Raw genomic sequence first — 20576 nt, 5'->3', positions numbered from 1 at the left:
CTTGTATTACGTTCATGGTACACAAACCCCAGCAATGCTGGGCCATACTGCTAGTAAGCATATGTAGACATCTGTGAATAATACAATCCTGTCATGTCTCGTAATTATTGTTAATGTTTTGTGTTTGTTCATGTAGGATTTTCTGCTTTTATTTTGGTAGTGGCGTTCCTCCTTGTTTCACCTTTACTTCCTGCTCTTCCCAATCAGGCTGATCATTTGCACCCGAGCCCTTTGTCGGTTTGTCTGGTATCCTGCCACATCCTATGCCACCACTTTGTGTAAGCTTTTCAACCAAGATTAAGATTTTTTTCATTACTTTGTTGACTTTGCTCAGTTTTCTGGTGTCCAGCAAGTGCTGTGATTTTTTTGTTGCCTCCTATTTTCAACCTTATGGACTGAAAAAGAAACCTTTTTGTTTGAACTGAACAGTCGTGCATTTGGGTCCATGGTGCATCTTTTGTCAAATCCTTCCTCTTTCTGAACTAAAAAAATAATTTTGCATGAACCAGCTTTGATTGTTTATTATTACTAACTGATTAGCAATACATATTAAGGATACCGAACACGATTTCTTACTAATGATTTAAAAGGGCATTATGTTGGTGACCACTGCTCTGAAAGCAGTCCTACTTAATTACACAACGTGTAAGTGAAAGATAAGCGATAAAAACATAAACTAGAGCTCTAAAATTACAGTATTCACTAAAAAGGACAAAAGTGTCACCTAAATCTCTGAAGGGTTGAAGCTGTTAAAGCTGCCAAGTGGTTTAACAATGCTTTTCCTGTAAAAGGTATACAATCCAGATGCCCAACTATTTTCATCCATGTAATAGATATCGTTACATTGACACACTTGGTGGCGATCGGCCATGTGCACTTATTAAAGCAAGCCGCAGCAATACAATAGATTTATAAGGTTCATTTCAGCAGGTGGGTGGTGTAGCCCCAAGCGTTCAAGAACAACACTGAGCACCTGTTGCAGCAGTTGGCTTAAGCAGTCACACAAAAGGTGCGTATGCACAGAACAGGCAGGAAAAATGTCCTGGTTACAGTATAATGAAATAACTTCCAATTATCCCTTAAGGACTACAATGCTTACTTATTTCTGTATTCTGTAAAGCCAGTTTTATAATTGCAACATTCTGCCACTTTTTAATGACTTGCAAAAACAGATGTCGAAAGGTGGGGGGTGGAGTCCTAATTGTGTTATTGTTACCTGCAGTGCACCACAATGGGTCCAGCGTAGGACGGGTTGACAGCCTTGACCTTCTTGAGGAATTTCAGCATGCCGATGGGCGAGAATGGCACCCCGAAGTCTGGCCAGCTGGTGAAATGGAGCTGAGTGACCAGACACGGGGCCCGGGGCCCATCGCTGCCCTGCTGTGAAGCACAGACGGGCCCAGTTCAAGCGCGCAAATGACTAATGTTCACTACGTGCACAGTTAGATGATTTGGGTGAGTAAGTCTGCTTTGTTCCAATTAGACTTGTAGCATAGTGTTAGCCTCTTTCACATACAGACCCAGCTAAATTGAGGCATTACCACACTGACTGCCATTGATGACGATGGGCTCTAGCAGCGATCATTCGCTCAAATGGATTGGCTGTCCATTGCTGTCAATGGCATTGAAACATGTAAACATTACGGCTTGCCACAGTGAACAGGTTCTGCAGCCAACCGCTACAATACATTGCCAAATTGATTCTGTGAGAACATTAAACTCATTAGTATATTAGTATTTGTTTTTGTAATCTTGCATACAACCCCTTTTAATATCCTATATTGTTTTTCAGCCGCCATTTTTACTTATTCGTTCTATTTTCTATCCTATTACCGTGTACTAAACTGTTTCAAAGCCCCTTCAGGGAGCATTACTTTTTACGTCTTCTCCATGCAGCTTTATTAGATGCTTAATTTTTAATAAGAGATTGCGATTAACATTATGTATTTTTAATGTCATTTGATAACTACAGTTTGCTCAAATATTAAACAATTTTACTGTGTGCCTAATTAGAGACAATGCTCCCCTAAAATATTGCACAGAAGGCCAGCTGCAGTGTAATTAAATTTTAGTAGTGTGCTCTGGAAATCCATACATGGCACATTTTTAATAAAGCAACAGTTTTTCCAGGGATTTTAATGAAAAGAAATGATATGTGGATGCATCGATTTGACTTACATACTGAATGCAGAATTTGCGAACCGTGTAATCCACCAGAACGGTGACGTCCTCCATGGCCACCCTCATGTTGCCGTACATCCAGCAGCCTTTTTCTGGCCAATACTGGAAGCACTTGTCCTGATTAACCAATGATTAAGAAAAAAAAAAGTCAGCTCTGTGAGTTCACCTCATGCAAAAAAGCATTTATTTTCCTGCGTGTAACATGGGATTCAAAGGCACTTGACTTTGTGCGTCCCTGTCAGTCAATAAGATCTGCACAAGCTGAGCTTCAACTCATTAACAAGCCTTTCAGACTAATTATCATGAAGCCTCTGTGGGTCTTATCAACAATTATTGCATCATTGATCCCTGACGCTTCTTCTCCTCCTCCTTCTGCTGTATCAAACCTGCCACTGAGCTCACAATTGATCAGCCCTTTTGAGGCTCAGCTCATGCAAAAGTCATCTGCTGGGTGACAATGTGATTAGATTGTCATCTGGGACAAAGGGGTAAAAAAAAAAAAATTGCGACTGAGTGACTTTGGATCATGGAATCTTGACACGGGAAGGTTTTTGTGTGGTGCGGCTATTTACTGTAGATTAGTGATTGTCAAACCTCTTTTCTTTCTTTGAGATTGGTCAGCATCACTATCGTTGCCGTCTTCTGCTCCCAAATCATCCGCCAGAAATCAGCCACTGTCTCCAGCTTTGGACCTAAAGTATTAAAAAAACAAAAAAATATATTTGAGAAGAAATATGACTTTGGTGGCTAGTCATATTCAATCACAAACGATTCCTTGGCATGTCATAACCACTAGAGGGGGACATGGATAATAAACCAAACAATGGAAAGCTTTATCTCAGCTCCCTTGACAGGAGTAATGCCACTATTGCAAAAATAATGACGAGCAATCAAGGAAATTCCTGCTTTGCAGCATATTAGACAAAGGTACAAAAAACTAACTATGTACACGAGTACAAAGTAGTCTTGAGATATAGCTGATTAGGGTTAAGAAAAGATAAGGGTCAGATAAGAACTCAGATATTTGAGCAACAACAACTGTATACGCACAATACAACAATACTAACAGGCAAAGAGTCTTTATCCTCTGGATAGAACAACTAGTTTAACTGCAGATTGTAAAATCTCCATTTATATACTGTATATATATATATATATACACTGTGTGTGTATATATATATATATATATATATATATATATATATATATATATATAAATATAAGGGCTGTCAAACGATTAAAATTTTTTAATCGAGTTAATTACATCTTAAGAATTAATTAATCTTAATTAATCTCAATCGCATTTCAAACCATCTATAAACTATGCCATATTTTTCTGTAAATTATGGTTGGAATGGAAAGATAAGACAAATGATGGATATATACATTCAACAGACGGTACATAAGGACTGTAATATTTATTATAACAATAAATCAACAAGATGGCATTAGCATTATTAACATTCTGTTAAAGCGCTCCATGGATAGAAAGACTTGTAGTTCTTAAAAGATAAATATTAGTCCAAGTTATAGAAATGTTATATTAAAACCCCTCTTAATGTTTTCGTTTGAATAAAATTTGTAAAATTTTCAATCAAAAAATAAACTAGTAGCCCACCATTGTTGATGTCAATAATTACTTACACAATGCTCATGGGTGCTGAAGCCTATAAAATCAGTCGCACCCAAGCGCCAGCAGAGGGTGGCAAAACTCCATAAAACACAATTAACAAGTGGGCATTTCACTGTACTGTCATTTAAATCTGTCTGAGCGGGGCATGTGCGTTAATTGCGTCAAATATTTTAAAGTGATTAATTTAAAAAAATTAATTACCGCCCGTTAACGCGATAATTTTGACAGCCCTAACATATATATATATATATATATATATACACAGTGCCTTGCAAAAGTATTCGCCCCCCTTGAATCTTGCAACCCTTCGCCACATTTCAGGCTTCAAACATAAAGATATGAAATTTAATTTTTTTGTCAAGAATCAACAACAAGTGGGACACAATCGTGAAGTGGAACAACATTTATTGGATAATTTAAACTTTTTTAACAAATAAAAAACTGAAAAGTGGGGCGTGCAATATTATTCGGCCCCTTTACTTTCAGTGCAGCAAACTCACTCCAGAAGTTCAGTGAGGAGCTCTGAATGATCCAATGTTGTCCTAAATGACCGATGATGATAAATAGAATCCACCTGTGTGTAATCAAGTCTCCGTATAAATGCACCTGCTCTGTGATAGTCTCAGGGTTCTGTTTAAAGTGCAGAGAGCATTATGAAAACCAAGGAACACACCAGGCAGGTCCGAGATGCTGTTGTGGAGAAGTTTAAAGACTGATTTGGATACAAAAAGATTTCCCAAGCTTTAAACATCTCAAAGAGCACTGTGCAAGCCATCATATTGAAATGGAAGGAGCATCAGACCACTGCAAATCTACCAAGACCCGGCCGTCCTTCCAAACTTTCTTCTCAAACAAGGAGGAAACTGATCAGAGATGCAGCCAAGAGGCCCATGATCACTCTGGGTGAACCGCAGAGGTCTACAGCTGAGGTGGGAGAGTCTGTCCATAGGACAACAATCAGTCCACTGTACACTGCACAAATCTGGCCTTTATGGAAGAGTGGCAAGAAGAAAGCCATTTCTCAAAGATATCCATAAAAAGTCTCGTTTAAAGTTTTCCACAAGCCACCTGGGAGACACACCAAACATGTGGAAGAAGGTGCTCTGGTCAGATGAAACCAAAATTGAACTTTTTGGCCACAATGCAAAACGATATGTTTGGCGTAAAAGCAACACAGCTCATCACCCTGAACACACCATCCCCACTGTCAAACATGGTGGTGGCAGCATCATGGTTTGGGCCTGCTTTTCTTCAGCAGGGACAGGGAAGATGGTTAAAATTGACGGGAAGATGGATGCAGCCAAATACAGGAACATTCTGGAAGAAAACCTGTTGGTATCTGCACAAGACCTGAGACTGGGACGGAGATTTATCTTCTAACAGGACAATGATCCAAAACATAAAGCCAAATCTACAATGGAATGGTTCAAAAATAAACGTATCCAGGTGTTAGAATGGCCAAGTCAAAGTCCAGACCTGAATCCAATCGAGAATCTGTGGAAAGAGCTGAAGACTGCTGTTCACAAACACTCTCCATCCAACCTCACTGAGCTCGAGCTGTTTTGCAAGGAAGAATGGGCAAGAATGTCAGTCTCTTGATGTGCAAAACTGATAGAAACATACCCCAAGCGACTTGCAGCTGTAATTGGAGCAAAAGGTGGCGCTACAAAGTATTAACGCAAGGGGGCCGAATAATATTGCACGCCCCACTTTTCAGTTTTTTATTTGTTAAAAAAGTTAAAATTATCCAATAAATGTTGTTCCACTTCACGATTGTGTCCCACTTGTTGTTGAATCTTGACAAAAAATTAAAATTTTATATCTTTATGTTTGAAGCCTGAAATGTGGCGAAAGGTTGCAAGGTTCAAGGGGGCCGAATACTTTTGCAAGGCACTGTGTATATATATATATATATATATATATATATATATATATCAGGGGTCGCGTTAACCGAATATTTTCTGTCGTTGTCCGATTTTTTAAAACGGTGACGGAAAAAACTGAAGTCCATCCGTCATTTTGACAGGTTGCAATTCACACCCCAGATCACAGGGTGGCGAGTGAGCATATTAATTAGCTGTTGTCTCTCTTGATGCATGACGTCGTTGGCCTTACTCTGAAAAATGTCAAGGCAACTGAGTGTCCGAAGTTTCTTCAAAAAGCCCCAAAACAACGATGGTGTTGATAAAAGAGGTGAAAAAAGAGGGACTGCACAAGCGGGCACGCAATTCAAGTCCATGCGCACCAGGAGGAAGGTGTGAAACTATGTTCAGGCCACAGCAGGTGAACTGTTAATTTCATTGTTCCATATGCTACATCTGGTAGGCTACCTACCTACTGGGGCCAAGGGCTGGGCGATATGGCCTTAAGTACGTATCACGATAAATTGAGCAGATTTACCTCGATAACGATAAATGACGATAAATTCGCCCAAGCAAACTGTTATATAATTTGAAAATTTGAATCAATGCATGGAATACAAATTAACAGTTTCTCGTTAAATTTATTTACCAGCTTTCAATTTAACAATTGCACATGCAGTCTAAACATTAAGTATTAAAAAAATCTTGTAAACAATAAGAATTCTTGTGTGAACATTTATAACAGCTTGTATGACTTGAAAAATATCATCACTTGAATTTCATTAAATTCATTCCGCATTGTTATACACTAGATAGTGGCATACGTTTAGATATTTAGAATAGATACAAATACGACACATCCACCCGCCCCCCAGAAATTATACTTAATTTAAAAATAAAATGTTTCACAAACCTTTCCTTTCTTTTATTCAGCTCAATTATTTACATCTTATGATTTTGGAAATCCTTACAGTATGCAATAAATAATATTCCTGTTCCCAAGCACTGTGCTTACTGTACTGTAATTTTTACAAAAAATAAACAATACATAGTTACTCCCTGTCATCTAAAACGAGCCACTTACAAGACTAGCACTGTTGTGTATTACAAATACTGCTTTGAACACATTTTCACAGACAAAAGCAATGACACAGGCTTAAAGAGGTCAACTTTAATTGTGTAAATCACACTTAATGACGACACGATCTCCTGGTTGAAATAGACGACATTCACTTAATTCTAAGATATGTAATGCTGAGGCAATTTGTCAACTTTACTTTTAAAAAGAAACGTGCACTGTTTATCCAGTAGATGGGGCTCTTGCAGTGTGTCAAACAGTGATTCAATTTAGGGCAATTGTCTTAAAAGTGGTTCATTGTTTCAGAAAGCCTCGGTTTTTCCATCCCTATCTGGAACCTGTCAAGAGTTTACTTGATGTCGGGTGAAAGTTTGGCGAAGCTAACTTAAGCCCGACTTCATCCCGTTTACTTGTAGCGTTAGCAGCTAGCGTTAGCCTACCAGGCTTCTGTTTGATTGGCTTCCTGAAAACCATGCGACTCCCAACGTAAGCACACTGTCTGCTTTCTTAAAGGGGAATGAACATAGCCGAACAACACAGAGTCAAAGCGGGATGAAAAGACTATATTTTCTTCTTTTATTAAATTACCGAATTTACCGACATGGTCAAAATTACGTCGGTCATCGTGAAGAATTTCGGTAACGGTAAATTTTCGGTTTACCGCCCTGCTCTACAGGGGCCACAGTCAGCTGTTTTTGTCACTGCGGAGAAAAAGTTACATATTCATCTGCTTGATGTGTGATGGCACGGTGTGGATTCTCTGTTAAGCTTGTTCGGACAGAATATTAATTTAAAATGAATGAAAACTAAATACTATTGAATATGTTGAAGCGGTATGCAATGTTAAGAGTCTTGTTAGCTCGAATTGCTGTGTCCAGCCGCTGTAGCGCTGCTGCTCTCTGTGAACTCTCTATTCAAGCCGGAACGCGCGCGGCTCTTAACTGTCTCTGTCACATGACTGTGTCCTTGCCGCTAACGCGCTCGGCCAAATGGATACACAAGTACGGAAGGTGAATTATGCCAAACAAAGGGTCACCACAATGTCATTATCATCATTTTAAAAATTTAAGTGATGGGTAAAAATAGATTATGACCAGATTTTTATTACCCTTTCAGTCAAAATGACAGACAACGAAAAAGTCTAGCGCAACCTCTGATATATACACACACATGTATATATATATACATATATATGTGTATATAAAAAGGCAAAAGGATTTTTTCTCACAGCATTTGGAAATTTAAAGTTTGTATACAATTACACTACATGAAATGTAAAAAAACAATGTAAAAAATGTGACCTATGTTTTTGGGGGGGGAATGAAAAAGAGTTCAATTCAATCAATTAATATAAACATATTTGATGTGAAAGACGTTATAGAATGGACCAAGTAATAACGTGTAGAACATGAAAAGTAAGGTCAGTTACTTTGCCGAGTAACTAATTACGCTTACGCTGAGGTAACTGAGTTACTAACTCAATTACCTTTTGGAAGAAGGAATTTCTAACTATTACTAATTACATTAAGTAGGATTAACAACACTGATTAGTGGATATTGTTCTTCATTGTTTTTCTAAAATTGGAAATCACGTTGTATAACATTCAATACAGCACATTGGATCAGGCCAGTTTATACACAAGGCCTAATATTTAAAGTAGGGTTGGACCACAATATATGTAGAGGGCGTGCCCAATCTTTCTTGTGCTAGAGTGAAAGCAGTTCATACACATACAGTATATACCGTACACTCCTATCATCGTATGTACCATACAGAGGAATCTGTATACTGTGATTTCCCAAATATAACGCACACTTTTTTTCCCCAAAATCAACCTGTAAAATAGTTCCTATTGTTACTGTCGTGTCGACAGCGATGAGCTCTCACGGATTTCCGACTTACGTTCTCACTTTCATTTTACCGTATCAATCCATGGAAGAAACATTTATTCATCATGATGAAACGAGCAACTTATACAGCAGCCTTTAAAAGAAAAGTCATATCTGTTTTGGTTTCTCCTAAATTCTGAAAGTTGGAGAAGTTGTCAAATCATATTATTACCGTAAATATTGTCAGTTTATGGTAATGTTTTGAACTACCAATGTGCTATGCTTGTGCTATGTTTCACCAGTCAGTAAAATGACATTTCTGTATCTGTACACGAGCTCTGTTTTCTTTTATTCTTCTATTTATTGGAGCTAAAATTAGAGTGCGCATTATAAACAGGTACAATAATTTCCCCTAGATTTTACAAGTAAATTTGGGGTGTGCATTATACACGGGTGCGCCTTATATTCGGGAAATTACGGTAAGTTGGTTGGCAGTCATCATTTTGGCCATTGAAAATGTGTGAACTTTTCACTTAAAATGAGTTTGATTTTCAATTACCTTGCGCAGCAATGAATTTCTTCTTTTGCTTAAAACCCTGCGCGAAAGAGCACACTGTTAGCGGCCAGACCTAAACATCCCATTTCAAAACTAATGAGCAATTATGACTCACATCTATATAAGAGGCGTTTATGTAATCGGAACACAAATGTCCAATGTGGCTCAATACGACTCTGGAATGGTCATCTGAAACCGAGAGAGAAAGGAAGTAAATCACATTTCAATAAAGTCAGACCTGTTTTCAGGTTAGGGGGCTCACTGACATGGTAAAATGTTGGGGTATCTGTTTTTGTCTCTGTTATGCTCCTTGCTGGCCTCCTCAAAGGACCCGTGGTGATAGTAACACGGCAGCGACTATAACGAGAAAACCTCATGAGAGGGAAAAAAATACAGAACAACGCTGGCTGTCGTAAATTTTTAGTGCCATTTTCTGTATCTGCGTAATGGCCAACAGGACAAAAGGTTAGCGTCCGGCACGATCGCACAGATAAACCTACGTTGAACTCCTCTCTGAAAAGTTTGCCGTCGTCGGCCGAGCGGACGCGGTACTCCTCTTCCAGTGCGTCCAGCGGGATGGGGAAGTACCTCTTGGAGGGTGAGGGGGATCTGGGGAGGAGGACCACTCTTTGCTCTCCTGTGTTTAAAAAGGAATATATGGCGGTCAGAAGGCTAACGATTCCCAGTAGGCACCATTACGAGCAGGCGTTGCACCTGCAACAACAAGCCGGGCGGCCATTAAGATTTCCCACTTCTGCGGATCCATGACAGAAATGATTTCTCCAACTCGTAAACAGAGCGCCGCCTCGGACCGCGTGGAACTGCCTTGGCTCAAAATGCGGCCTTTCCGTTTATTTATATATATTTTTTTCCACTTAAAATGAAAGTTTATAAGGCTCCCTACGTGCTGGGAAAGCTAAGAGGCCTTCACAAACTTCCCAGTTCCCTGAGACTACACATGGGAAATTGTTCCAATGTCATAAAGAATGTAAATGCATGAATCAAATATCGGTATTAAAAAAAGAGAACGCAACAGAGCATTATATTTTCATGGGGTGGTGATTACTTTGAGTACCTTGTTCCTCCAGGAAGCCATTTGGAAGCTTTTTATCAACAGACGTAACAAGAGCTTTCCTGTGGTTCTTGAACCTTAGAAACACACAAAAGAGAACTGTGAGGTCAAGTTAAATATGTGCATTAGCAATTCTTGAAAAAGAATAAAATGTGCATAAGTAAGGCATCAGTCATAAAAGGTCATGACACATCCAGATTAATATCCACCATGTGAGCGAGATAAAGTTGTTCATCTTCATGCTGTCAGCTGAAAGACAAAAAGGTCCAAGTCACCAGGACCTGAGCTAACCCCCTTGTTCTGATTTGCTATGCAGCTGTTTAACCACAATCCACTGCTCACATTTGACTGCCAGAACTGCCCCGACCCCTCCAAAAATGAAGATGTTTCCTTAAAGGAAATGAATTTTAAAATCAAACCCCAGAATGTTAATCATGGTTAACATTGATTACCGTTACTACGAATTTAATCAGTATGTAGTCTTTTGTTGCAGTTTCATGGCACTAATATGCAATGTTGTTACTGATGAGCAATTTAACATGAATTATATGTATATTGGTCATCATGAATAAATTGTACTCACACAGATAAAAGTTCATCATTTAAAACGTTATTCATAAAACAGACTACAGTGGTACCTCTACACAGAGGAGTGGCAAGGGTCCCCGGGGGCCCCAGGTAACAAGCAACATGGGGCCCTTCGAGCGTGTGCAAGTAAGGGGGACAGTTGGACTTGGAGCAAAAGCTTATTTAATAAAAGTATAATAACTAGGGCTGTCAAACGATTAAAATCTTTAATTGAGTTAATCACAGCTTTAAAATTAATCGTAATTAATCGCAATTCAAACCATCTCTAAAATACGCCATATTTTTCTGTAAATTATTGCTGGAATGGAAAGATAAGACAAGACTGTACATAAGTACTGTATTTGTTTATCAAAACAATAAATCCACAAGATGGCATTAACATTATTAACATTCTTTCTATGAAAGGGATCCACGGATAGAAAGACTTGTAATTCTTAAAAGATAAATGTGAGTGCAAGTTATAGTAATTTTATATTAAAACCCCTCTGTATGTTTTCGTTTTAATAAAATTTGTAAAATTTTCAATGAAAAAAAAAAAAACTAATAGCTCACCATTGTGGAAGGTAGTGATTGAAATACACCACAAGGCGTCAAGGGTGAATTTTAAATTAATTAGAGATGTAGCCAAGTTTTTCTAGTGCGTTTTGCCCCTCGATTGACGCCGTAGTTTCCGGGTTCATTGTACCTTGCGTTCATTTGAATGTTGACTTCACAACGTACAAGACCTCTGATAGTTTGTATATTGTGACGTAATATTGCCATCTTGTGTATTTGTTGAGCTAAACGAAATGTTTGAATAGTGTTTGACCAAAGTCTGAGTATTATTTTGCATAGCTATTATGCTTGGGAATGCCAGTTGCCTTTGCATTGAGCGCTTTTCTTTTTGTGAACATTATTTTTTTTTTAAGAGATAGGAATATTATTTTTGTTGTGCTTTCAGTAAATGATACTGTAGCGACTTAACTGTTCCGTCCAAATGCATGATGGGAAGTTGGGCAACCATGACTGTCAGTGGTGGCTGCAAATGATATATCTTCTCTGCGTTGTGTTCAATACAGGGTGTTAAGAAAAAGATTATCTCCTGTATTCTACCCCACGTCGCTCGCCACAATAGTTATAATTGTTGTGGAAGAGATGCCAAAGCTTATGCCAAGAAATAGCGCGGCCCCAATGAATGCCTGAGTCCACTCTCGCTTGTCTATGCCTCTTAGCTCTCAATATACAAAAAACGGCGCCATTGTAGTCTGTTTGGGGCAATGCATGAGACCCACTCATGCGTTAAATATTTCAACCTGATTAGTTAAAAGAATTGATTACCGCCCGTTAACGCGATAAATTTGACAGCCCTAATAATAACGCCTCGGTCTCATAGAGCGCTTTTAGCCCTATGCAGTTGCCTGGTTTGCCTAATGGGATTTTACGCCTCTGCCTCTACATACGAAGTTAATTCGTTCCAGGACTGTTTGTAAGTCGAAATGGTCGTTTGTCGAGCAGGATTTTCCCATAAGAATACATTATTATCATATTAATTTGTTCTTTATAAATGCTGCTGGTACTATTGCAAATAGAAATTACATAGAGCAAAACAATAAATTATGAATAAAAATCAGAAAAATAATATAATTATAGTAATAATAATAATACCTGTAATAATGTAACGAATGGGGTTCTAATGTGGCGGATATGTTTTGCATGGTGTACCTGAACGCACCGCGTGGCTGACTTGACAGAGTGAGGGAGGGCGGACTTTTTACTTTCACTTTGTTCAGCTAGAGCGTACAATAGGCATGTTGTGTTGCACAAGTTCTGAAATAAATTATTAAAAACCTGACGATGGAACGAATAGTATGCCAACATACACTCGCAAGGGATTCACACAAATACAGGGTTTTTGACCACATGGCGGATTTACGTACACTTCACCGCTTCCAATCACTTATCTCTCAGACCCCCCGCTTCTCTTCCCTTGGTCATGATGCCCCACACAGGGTGTAAACCGGAAATACAACTAGCTAACGATAGCACCACCATATTCAGAGTTAGAGTATTGGCGTTTAATGTATTTCTTGTTGTTGTTATTGCTTTTTGTTTCTCCCTCTTTTCTTTTGTTCCCCCATAACCTCTTCCTGTTTGCTGCTTTCTCCTAATAGACGAGGTTGAATGATCACAATGGATGTATCTCATTCTCCCATGTGATACATTAAAACCGTTCAGATCAATCAGACACTCAGCTCTCCATTCTCAGTTTCAAGCAGCTGAACAGGACAGGTTAAAAAAAAAAAAAAAAAAAAAAAAAAAAAAAACTGACGAAGCTGGTGATTTTTTGGCGATGTTACCACAACAATAATTGTCACCTTAACTTATAAAGACTGGCGAACAGAGGTAGGTGGAGGACCGTCGAGATTCTAGAAATTCTACGGCCGTATTATCAAGTCAGTTCACGGACACGCCAACCATGCTCATATTTTGTATCATTTACATTTTCCTTTCAGTGGTAAGCTTCACCTTTTTTCGCCACCTGCACTAACATTCTTGGAACCCATGTTGATTTATCTCACAATAAAATCCGCGGTGCGTCAGTCTTGCGGGAAAAAAAAGTAACTGCAGCGTTGTCATAAATCGTCGTATTTCGAGCATGTCATCGGAAACAAATGGCGATCAAATTTTATGTCGGATGTCGAAAAGATCTTATGTCGACGTACTGTATTGTAAATGAAGTACACGTTACGTACCACGTTTTTCAAAATATCAGGCGCCCCTTCAATCAGTTGTTTTCACATATAAAGTGCATTGAATTATGAATCATTTGTGCATCGACATACTGCATTTGTCAATTTGTTCATCTTTTAACAATGTATTTATCGTTTTTTTTTTTGTTTTGTTTTTTAAATTTATTATTTGTTTAATTTATGGGTTTGATTGATTTGCACTTAACTGGTGAAGCATAATGTTGTTATCAAACAAAATAGGTTCAAGGTCATTAAGAACAACCAGAATTTATACAAAAGGTCCACTGCCAATTATTGAGAAAAATAAAGGATTTTAAGTGCAAATTATAGTCCGAAATACAAAGGTATTTGAACCCTCCTTTGTTTCACTTCAAATATTAATGGTGCAAAGTAATCAGTTTTTTTCAATTGGAGAAATAAAACTTTTTAAATTTATTTGCAAATGATCTAAGAAAGTTCTGGCTTCCGAAATAAACCAATTTTACTAGCGATACATTTTTTTTTTCCAAGTAAAGTGTAAACATTTGTGAGTGACTTAAGGGATAAAATGTTTATAACAAATAGTAACACTGGATATGAACTTTATAGCAACATTAGATATTTCATATAATAGGGCGGTAATGTGACTTAAAAGGCCAGCAAGTATGATAAAATTACAATTTGAGGTGAATGGTTTGCTTTGCGTTCCCAGTTTACACAGAATGATGGCTTTGCTCACCTGAGACAGTAGATGATCAGTAGGACGGCGAATATGAGGACAAGGGACAAGATCAGCGTGGACGGCAGCACATGAGCACCCTGGTGGGTGGGGTTCCCTGGGCACAGGTGACAACATGGGGCTATACCTTTTTGCCCTCACCCAAATTTTTTCCCCCCACATATGGTCACGTTCATATTCAGTGCTTACCTGCCGTTTGGTTGTCATGAGATGAAATGTTCACGGCTGCAGAGACCCCTATCAGAAACAACACCATCGTCTCTGTAGGAAGAAACAAGCAATACCGATCAGGCTTGCAATTTCATAGTAAATCCACTTGAGGGCGTTGAATCAATATGCAATGGAAGTGAAGCATGGAGGTTTTGACAGTGATTGGGAGTCATTTAGCTATTCTCATCCATTGTGTAGAACACCAGTAGTAGACATATATGTACATTTTATTTTATTAAAATCCACAAACATCTATTTCCTATCAATTGTCCATCCGTCCTTTTTTCTCCTCCGGTTCATCCTCATTAAGGTGACAGCTAGGCTGGAGCCAATCCAGGTGGCTTTGGGTGAGAGTCAGGGTACACCTTGGACTGGTCTCCAGCCAATCACAGTGCACCCGTTAATTATTACAATTCCCATTAGATATGGTCTAATTTCCCTCCCTTAGACTCCTAAATTACTATGGTCAGAAAAACTGTTCACTTGAACAAAAAGGCAATGCTGAATCTAATGAAAGGGAATTAATTAAAAACTGAAGAAAAACACTAGAGCTTTGCATGTGTATTGTTGTCCAGTAAGCATGCATGCTATATTCCTTATTAAGGATGGTGATATGAGGGCTTTAGGACAGAGGAGGAGTGCTGGTATCTGGGTTATAATCTTGACCAGATGGTGTTTTCCTCTCAAGGGCTGAGTCCTATTTATTCCTGCCTGACACCCTCCTTTTCCTGCTGCTTCCCTGACATCACTTGTACACAAGATTCATTCTCACTTGTCCTTTTTCTACTTTGATGCCGACAGCTGTTAGTGCTGCTTTATTTATTTGGGTCTACCTTAAAAGGGAACGCACACGTTAAGATCCTTGACAATGACACGAGAACTGTATCTGTCCTAACATTTTTTTCCCCCTTTTGTGTCTTATTATCTCCAAAATGTAGACACTTCATACTGCCATTTTTTGTCATTTTAGATTTTGACTCCAACTGAGCAGAGCCGCAGAATAAATTGGACCCCAATTTACCTAAATGGCTTTGAAGCAACATCTCGGTGTCCTAATTCATCCTCTCTTATAAGACCCCCTTCTTGTTATAGAAGACTGAAATCACTCATCGTGCCAATTTACTTCTTGTGGGTCATCCAGGGGCCTAATTTGTGATGTTTGAGAGCGCGCCTTGTGCAGAAGCCTGAGGGGCTTTCAAATAAACGCACATGCAGGCCCCTTACAGGAAAGTCAGCCACATGTCAAAGTGTTATCAGACGAGAAATGAGGATGGAGTGGGTTGCAGTGTTAAGGAGCATTGATGCAGACGAGAGATGTGTTCGGAAAGAAAGCAATATGATCAGCAAGGGCTTCCGATGCATATAGAAGGTCACAATGCATTCAGAATTGCATAGCAGGGATGGCTCGATTTACAATTCTGGGGCATCAAACTCATTTTTGTCTTGAGCCACATTGTTGTCAATGTTTGGGCATTATGACTGAGAAACCATATAAATGTACAGTATGAACTCATCATACATCATATACACAACACAGTTAATGATTAGTTTTGCAATCAGAAGCAAGTAAAAGCCTTTTGTAAAAAAAAAAAAAAAAATCCTTTATTTTTTTGTAAGGGGAATTGGTAACGAAATATTCTTATGTTTATATTTATAAAAGTGATAATATGCAATTTTGGTATTTTAGCAAGAAACATTAAGTTGATGCACACAATTGCAGCGCGCATAAAATGATGTGGCTTGGCCTTGAGTTAGACACCTGTGGTTTTTATCGTCTAAAGTTGGCTAAGATATGGCCCAGGCGTAATTAATTATAAACACCACACACCCATTGTGCATGACATTACAAGATATTACATCACATGTTCTCATTTCACATGTATGCATGCCTGCAGATGTGACACAGCCAAAGTCCACGTGTCGGGTGTGTGGGTGGATTCCCTCCCTTAGTGCTAACAAGCTCGATGGGTCGGCATTTGAACCGGACCACCCTATGTGCGAGTAGGCGCTTGGTGACCCGCCACCTTTGTGCATACCTGCGGGTTACTGGACACTGCCTGTCGTGTTCAGTAACCTGGAAAGGGGAAGATAGTTAGGTGGGCATGTGTCAGAAGCTTAACTCGTGACGTCCAATCCATTTTGACGGGGCGGGCTGACAGTGAATGATTGCTGTCAGCCTCAGCGAATGAATAAAAGATGGGGGGGAGGAATCATTAACTTTTAACTCCTCACTTTTTTGTGGAAGACTACATGTGACCTAAACTCACCCAGACTCTATCTCCAGCGGCCCACAGATAAATTGAGTTTCAGACCCCAAATTTAGAGCATCTTAACAGATCTTTCAATACCCACAAAATACAGTGTCTATGAATTCATACACCCTGAATCCACAAAATAAAAGAATTGACTGTCTTCTTTACTGTTGGGTACCAAAACCTGGTATCCATTTTGGTGCTGGATCCCAAGCAGTGTTGTCAGATTGCTCATTACTGATCACGCCTCAAAAAAGTAATCTAGTTACTTTACTGATTACTTTATTATCAAAGTAACCAAGTTACTTTCGAAGTAATATATTGGTTACTTTTTACCAAGTTTTGTGCCTTTGCTGCCTCAACATAAGAATGACAACAGAAAAATGTCATCACATGCAATTGACTTTCTGATAATTGAATTTAAATGGGAAGATCAGAATTTGTCACATAAGGCTTAATCTTTGAGTCAGAGGGGGATTAATTAATCAGCTGAGTTGATTTCACCCTACATTGACTCGCGCCGGCTTTGCCATTCAAGGGCCCTGAAACTAACAAATAACTGAAACCTGCATGGAATTTGTTGAAATCAACTCCATCGACTAATCAAACCCCCGCTAAATGGAAGGTTAAGCCCAATGTCAACAATTTTGAACTTCGGGTTAGGGTTTAGGAGTTAGGGTTAACAGCATATACGTGCCAATGTAAAACAATGCAAATGACTGCACAGTAAACAACAACACATAAATGAATTGAGTAATAAACAATGCAATAAACACAAAGGTGGGGGAAGGCACGAATGGGTGCGCACAACCCGGAAGTACGCCGTACACACACGCGGTCAATTTTGCCACAAAACGTGGCGGCAACAAAGCACTTTACACTCAATCGGACTTACAATGAATGACCTAAATGAACACGTTACCTCACGGCATAAATATGCAACACGAATATGATGCTTGCTGACTTAGAGTGATGACTTCCCGCTGTTGCAACAGGAAAGCTACGAAACGGCCTCGCACGTAGCGGCTCAAACCTATCGCTGAGACCCTCCAGAATGAAGGAAAAATATTCGTACTCAAAATACTCAAACGTTCATTCATGGACACCGCTGTTACCGTTACTGAGGCGGGAAAGGCGTGCGTTACTATGCGTTACCATGTTGGTTGAATGACACGAGAAAAGTCTGAGAGAGATGGACTCACAGAGACGAGGAGCAGAGCAGGAGTGGGGAGGAGGCAAGGGACTTGTGACGCCATTACAAACACAATGCTAGGTGGCTCCAGTGATACCTGACTGTAGCCGATAGCCTACAAACTACACCCACGTGATGCTACAGTAGATATCACATATACATAGAACTAGATGCAAATGACAGACACAGCGGCATTAGCAACATGTATAAAGAAGTACATGTATAAAGAAGTAGATGCGTTAGTAAACAGTCGCCATCTTAAAGCAGAATACTTCTCAGGAAGGCTCTGTTGTAGAGAACCTTCCTAGCGAACCTGAGTAACTTTTTATCTAAAATGCTCCTAAAACGGCAAAATCTTGACTTTAATCTTTAAATGATGAAACAGTTTTAAAACTTACACATGTCGAAAGTAGACAGAAGGGAACTAATGCAATAACGGGAGCAATTTTAACAACTTTAACGGTTGATTCACAACATTAAATGACTTCCACACATAGCAAAGGTTACTATCTAGTTATCGCAATATCTGCAATACCCCTGTGTCTAGTTAAATATAGGGTAAAGAATTGGGCTAGGGCCAATTGTCCCAAAAACCCTTTAAACTTCACATTGTGTGACCTGTTTTTTTGTTTTGTTTTTTGTTTTTGTTTTTTTTGAGGAAAAAAACATGAAAATTATCATCAGTTACTTTGCCAAGTGACTAATTACTCTTACATTCAGGTAACTGAGTTACTAACGCAATTACTTTTTGGGAGAAGTAATTTGTAACTGTAATTAATTACTTTTTTAAAGTAAGATTAACAATACTGATGGACACACATACAGCAGATCAACATTCCCTCACACAACAGGTGGCTGCACTCGGCTCGAATGTGTACCCGCGTTCGTAATGCCTTTTTCAGTCCCAAAACACTTAGCGCTTGTGACTCGAGACCAAAAAGGGAAGTAACTATAAGCGGTTACCATGGAAACGAACGAACATTTTCTATTCAAATTGCTTTTTGTACATGACTACAATATTCTTCATTCTACATACATTATGAGGCAATAACAAAATAGTAAGGCACGAACATTTAGGAAACTAACTTTAATCAGATTACTGGTTTAGAAAAACTAAACGCGTTAGAATGCCCGTTACTGTTCCCAAGTGTGGTAACTGGACCCAATAAAAGCGAACATTTGCCTTATTTGTTTTTTTTGTTGTTGTCTTTTTTACCCCGTGCCATGTCCTCTTATTGCTTGTTTGTATTCATAGAGCTGTGTACAGCAGTGTTCTTCACTAAGCCTAAATTGTTTAAATGTGGGGGTGCTGAGGGATCACCTGATGTTGGCCAGATGTTGTGAAGTTTGGTGTCACCATCTAGTGGTAGGGGTCCGAACGGCTTTGCTTAAAAACACTGTCAAATAACTCTCTAGTCAAAACAATTTGCGCTGATAGGCTGTTCCGACAATATTATAGACCATTAATGTGAAAACAGCTGAGCTTCTACTCTTATAAATATCAGCCATTATACAAAGCGATTCATCTTGTAGCTTCTATTTTACAGCTATATTGTTGCTTTGAACTAGAAAAAGTCTCATCGGGCTTGCCATCAGTGAGAACCAATGCAATTACTTCCAGCTCCGGTACCAGCTTGGCATGAAACGACTCCTGTGAATTAAATTAGGGAAAAGCGTCCCATTCGTGCATGATGCAACGCTAACAATGAACGTGCTGCAAGCTGCTCCGAGCTTGAGGCTAATTCTTCCTGCACCACTCAAGACAAGCAGATGAGCGCGGTGAACAGCGATTGAGGTCAAAACCACATCCGCAGATGATGTTTAATCCATTCTAAAGGCGAGAAGGTTTTTTTTCTTACACACACACTTAACCTCTCCGAACAGAAGCCCAAAGCTCATTATTGCAACAACAAAAAAAATATTCATTTGAGCGCAGATATGCTGTATATCTTTATGCAAAAACCAGTGTGAAGAGTTTTAATATTTAAAATAAAGCATGATGAAATTGACTCCATGCTGACCTCTGGACCTCATTTAAACAGCTCTTATAAATAATGGAGCCATAGGAGGGAAAGAAAAAAATACGTACATAATGATGTCATTTACACATAAGACACATGCTGATACAAGCTACTCATTATTCTAATATATGCTACGGAATTTAAATATCATGAATAAAGTTAAATATTGATTTAAATCAATGTCAGGGAACTTAATCATGCTTCAAATTTGCATTCAACGTGTTCAACGCTGTCCTGTGATAAGCATGTTTAACCTTAAACATGTTGTGACTCATAAAAATGTGGAACAACATGTTTTCTTAGTGTGATTTCGTTGTAAGTGCATTCAGCGCTTCCAAGTAAATAATGCATACCTGATATTCATTTCAAGATGCAAAATAGTATTTATTACATGAAATCTGCACTTCTTTTTTCCCACCCTACTACTGGCTCACATGCTATTGTTGTTTTGTTAATCCCGCACACATGGCAGGTAATCTACCATAAACTCTTTTTATATTCTTCTCTTTTTTTCATGGAAGCTGTCTCGAAAAGTAATAAGCTGTTTACACCTTTTACAGAGGCGCCGCAAAGAAAAGCCGCTGGAATAGTTCACGTTGGATCCTCAAATGTGCAAATTAGAAACACAAAACGAGCACGCCAGAATTTTGACGC

At 38.9% G+C, this 20576-nt stretch overlaps 1 protein-coding gene and 1 long non-coding RNA gene across 7 annotated transcripts in view; one reads left to right on the top strand and one right to left on the bottom strand.

The window, feature by feature from the left end:
- Positions 1-20576, bottom strand: part of LOC130922847 (receptor-type tyrosine-protein phosphatase epsilon-like) — a 62871-nt gene that overhangs the window by 19769 nt on the left and 22526 nt on the right. For all 4 annotated transcript variants that reach the window (XM_057848033.1, XM_057848031.1, XM_057848034.1 and 1 more), the window contains 10 exons: positions 14437-14508; positions 14248-14344; positions 10216-10289; positions 9641-9777; positions 9407-9497; positions 9256-9329; positions 9144-9180; positions 2776-2873; positions 2179-2298; positions 1217-1380 (listed from right to left, as the gene is read on the bottom strand). In XM_057848033.1, coding sequence (XP_057704016.1) covers positions 1217-1380; positions 2179-2298; positions 2776-2873; positions 9144-9180; positions 9256-9329; positions 9407-9497; positions 9641-9777; positions 10216-10289; positions 14248-14344; positions 14437-14503 — 959 coding nt within the window. In that variant the 5' untranslated portion in view covers positions 14504-14508. The remainder of the gene's footprint in view (positions 1-1216; positions 1381-2178; positions 2299-2775; positions 2874-9143; positions 9181-9255; positions 9330-9406; positions 9498-9640; positions 9778-10215; positions 10290-14247; positions 14345-14436; positions 14509-20576) is intronic.
- Positions 196-15922, top strand: LOC130922849 (uncharacterized). Of its 3 annotated transcripts, none has more exons than XR_009064587.1 (4): positions 196-278; positions 928-1009; positions 1223-1455; positions 15428-15922. It is a non-coding gene; the product is annotated as an uncharacterized LOC130922849 (long non-coding RNA). The 3 variants fall into 3 exon arrangements; XR_009064585.1 differs by lacking the exon at positions 15428-15922 and adding an exon at positions 14221-15380; XR_009064586.1 differs by lacking the exon at positions 15428-15922 and adding an exon at positions 1519-2315.

Source organism: Corythoichthys intestinalis, chromosome 10 (genome assembly GCF_030265065.1).
Source record: "Corythoichthys intestinalis isolate RoL2023-P3 chromosome 10, ASM3026506v1, whole genome shotgun sequence".
Lineage (NCBI taxonomy): Eukaryota > Metazoa > Chordata > Actinopteri > Syngnathiformes > Syngnathidae > Corythoichthys > Corythoichthys intestinalis.
This window is presented reverse-complemented; position numbering and strand designations above follow the sequence as displayed.